A 2,554-nucleotide genomic window follows, 5' to 3' on the forward strand; every position below is an offset into this window, starting at 1 on the left:
TATTTTACCCTGAGATATAGTGTAGCCCAAAAAATCAATAGATTCTGTTGATATAACAGATTTATTTTCATTGAAGGTCAGGTTGTGTAGCCGAGCTACCTCCCTGAATTTCGTGAGGTTCTTATCATGTTCCTGCTGGGTCATTCCTACCACTACTATGTTGTCTATGTACACATAGGTACCAAGGAGGCCGTTTTGTTTTACTAGATAATCTGTGGTTCTTTGGAAGCAGGCCACTCCATTCGTGACTCCAAATGGTACTCTACAAAATTGGTATAATTTCCCGTTAGCTTCAAAAGCTGTATACGGTTTTTCTTCCTCCCGAATAGGTATCTGGTGATAGGCGCTTTTTAAGTCTAGTGGTGTGTATAGTTTATATTGGGAGATTTCCCACACCAAGTCATCCATTCTAGGTAAGGGGTAAGCATCTAGTTTTGTAAATCTATTGATTGTTTGGCTGTAATCAACCACCAGTCTTTTTCTTTGTCGTTCATTTGAGACAATAAGAACTTAAGTTCTCCACGGAGATGTACTCTCTTCAATTACTCCCTCCTGAAGTATAGTATTTATTTCGGATTCGATAAAGTTTCTTTCATTGCCTCCGAATCTCCTAGATATAGTAGCAATGGGTTTGCAGTTAGGTGCAAGGTTTGAAAAAAGTGGGGGACTCTCTACTGAAGCTGATGGTACGCTGCATGCAGTAGGGTTAGACACGACAAGATGTTTCCTAGGACCACCGAAACCAAACAAGACTCCAGAATGTTGTCTCATGAAATCCTGACCAAGAATGACATCACTGCAAAGATTTGGTAGTACAGAGAGAGGAGTATTTGGGTAAGACTCACCTAGCAAGTTGAGGTTGACTGAGCAAAGTTCTTTTACTGGAGCGTTCAGTGGCGAAGAGGCCATGGAAACGGATCCTGAAGCAGGTTTTATTTTTAATTTATTTCTTTTCGCATAGTCGAGCGAAATAAAAGATCCAGAGCTCCCGGTGTCCATTAATGCCGCAGCTTCATTTTTTCCAATCATTATGTATACAGTGGTTTGCCTTAGTATTGATGAAGAGGAACAAGAAAAAGCTGCCGTTGAATCTGAAGCTACTGTTACAGGTGCGGACTTATTGTTGTTTGTAATAGTAGCAAGTCTGTGTGTTTTAGTTGACGAATGTATTGAAGCTGAAGTAGTTGTATTTGGCAGGGACCGACAGACTTTCACATAATGGCCGATTTTGTTACATCGGCGACACATACTTTCCTTAGCTGGGCAGAATTGGCGATCGTGACGTGGTCCGTTGCAGAAATAACACCGTGATTTTTTGTTGGGGAGCGTGGCACAATTTTCCATCGTTGAAACGTTCCCATTCTCGGTTGTAGAAGCACTGACTGGTGGAAAATAGCGCGAATAAGATTCACAGTTTTTCTGAGCTGTGTCGAGTGCCCTAGCTTGGTCAATGGCGGTATCTAGGTCGAGAGTCCTGTTTTCCAATAACCGTTGCCTGATGATCTTCGATCGTAGACCGGTAATAAAAGCGTCTCTTACACTATCATCCCGGTTTTGTGCCACGTCAACTGCTTTAAAAAAACATTCTTTTGATAGAAGTCGTAATTCTTGTACGTACTCGTCAATGAATTCTCCCTCTTTTTGTGCGCGAGTTGACAGCACGTGTCTGGCGAAAATTTCATTGATGGGTTTAACGTATAATTCCCTGAGTTGATTGATTGCTGCCTCGTAGGTTTGTTGTTCCACTACGTATTCATAGACATCCGAGGAAATGTAAGTAATCAGCAGGTCTAGTTTATCGATATCATCCCGTATTTCAGTTCTCCTCATCAAAGCCGAAAAAGTCCGATACCAGTGGTTGAATATTTTCGTAGAGGAAGCGCTGTTAGGAAGTGTATCCAGTTTGTCAGGTTTTAAGAATTTGTCCATCTTCGTGCTTTCATAGTTATATATATTTAATATTTTATCGTGTATTAAATTGAAGTGAGTAGAGAAAAAGACAGAAATAACCTTAAAAACGGAAGGCTTTAATACACGATAAAATATATACAGGACTGTTTTCTTTAGAATATAGTTCTCTACTGAAGAGCGTATAGACAAGGGGGAGATAATACACGCTAAGTCAACACGATTAAAGTTATTGGTGAAGGGGGAATAACTCCGTATCGCCATATATTACAATATATATTTTTTTCAAATTGCATTTGTATACATTTTTATATAATAAATGTTTTGGTGTTATGCAAACATTTTTTGTTATTTATTTATTTTTATTTATTTATTTTTTTGCCATGTTCTTTGACCGAGAATTGCCCCCTGTCGCCCTTAAGTGAAAGCAAAAGTAAAATATTGGTTGTGTTGTGCTCCCTGTCATGCATTGCAACTGCCGTTTTTATTTATTTATTTATTTTTAAAGATTAATGATTACGTAGGTACCATTTGTATCGCTTGGAATTCAATATTCTTTCGTTATTATAATATAGAAGCACCGAAAATCATGTAAAAATTTAATGTGCTTATTTACACGAGGTTCAAATTAAGGTTCTATGTTGTC

At 38.5% G+C, this 2,554-nt stretch overlaps 1 protein-coding gene across 1 annotated transcript; it reads right to left on the bottom strand.

Annotated features, from left to right (window-relative positions):
• Window positions 1-510: 510 nt before the first annotated feature.
• On the bottom strand, window positions 511-1,929 carry LOC145292829 (uncharacterized). The gene has a single exon (XM_080138871.1). The coding sequence runs from the start codon at window positions 1,927-1,929 to the stop codon at window positions 511-513; it is 1,419 nt and encodes a 472-aa protein (XP_079994997.1).
• Between the last annotated feature and the right edge of the window lie 625 nt (window positions 1,930-2,554).

Source organism: Euprymna scolopes, chromosome 14 (genome assembly GCF_053919585.1).
Source record: "Euprymna scolopes isolate OS-2025 chromosome 14, ASM5391958v1, whole genome shotgun sequence".
NCBI classification, from domain to species: domain Eukaryota; kingdom Metazoa; phylum Mollusca; class Cephalopoda; order Sepiida; family Sepiolidae; genus Euprymna; species Euprymna scolopes.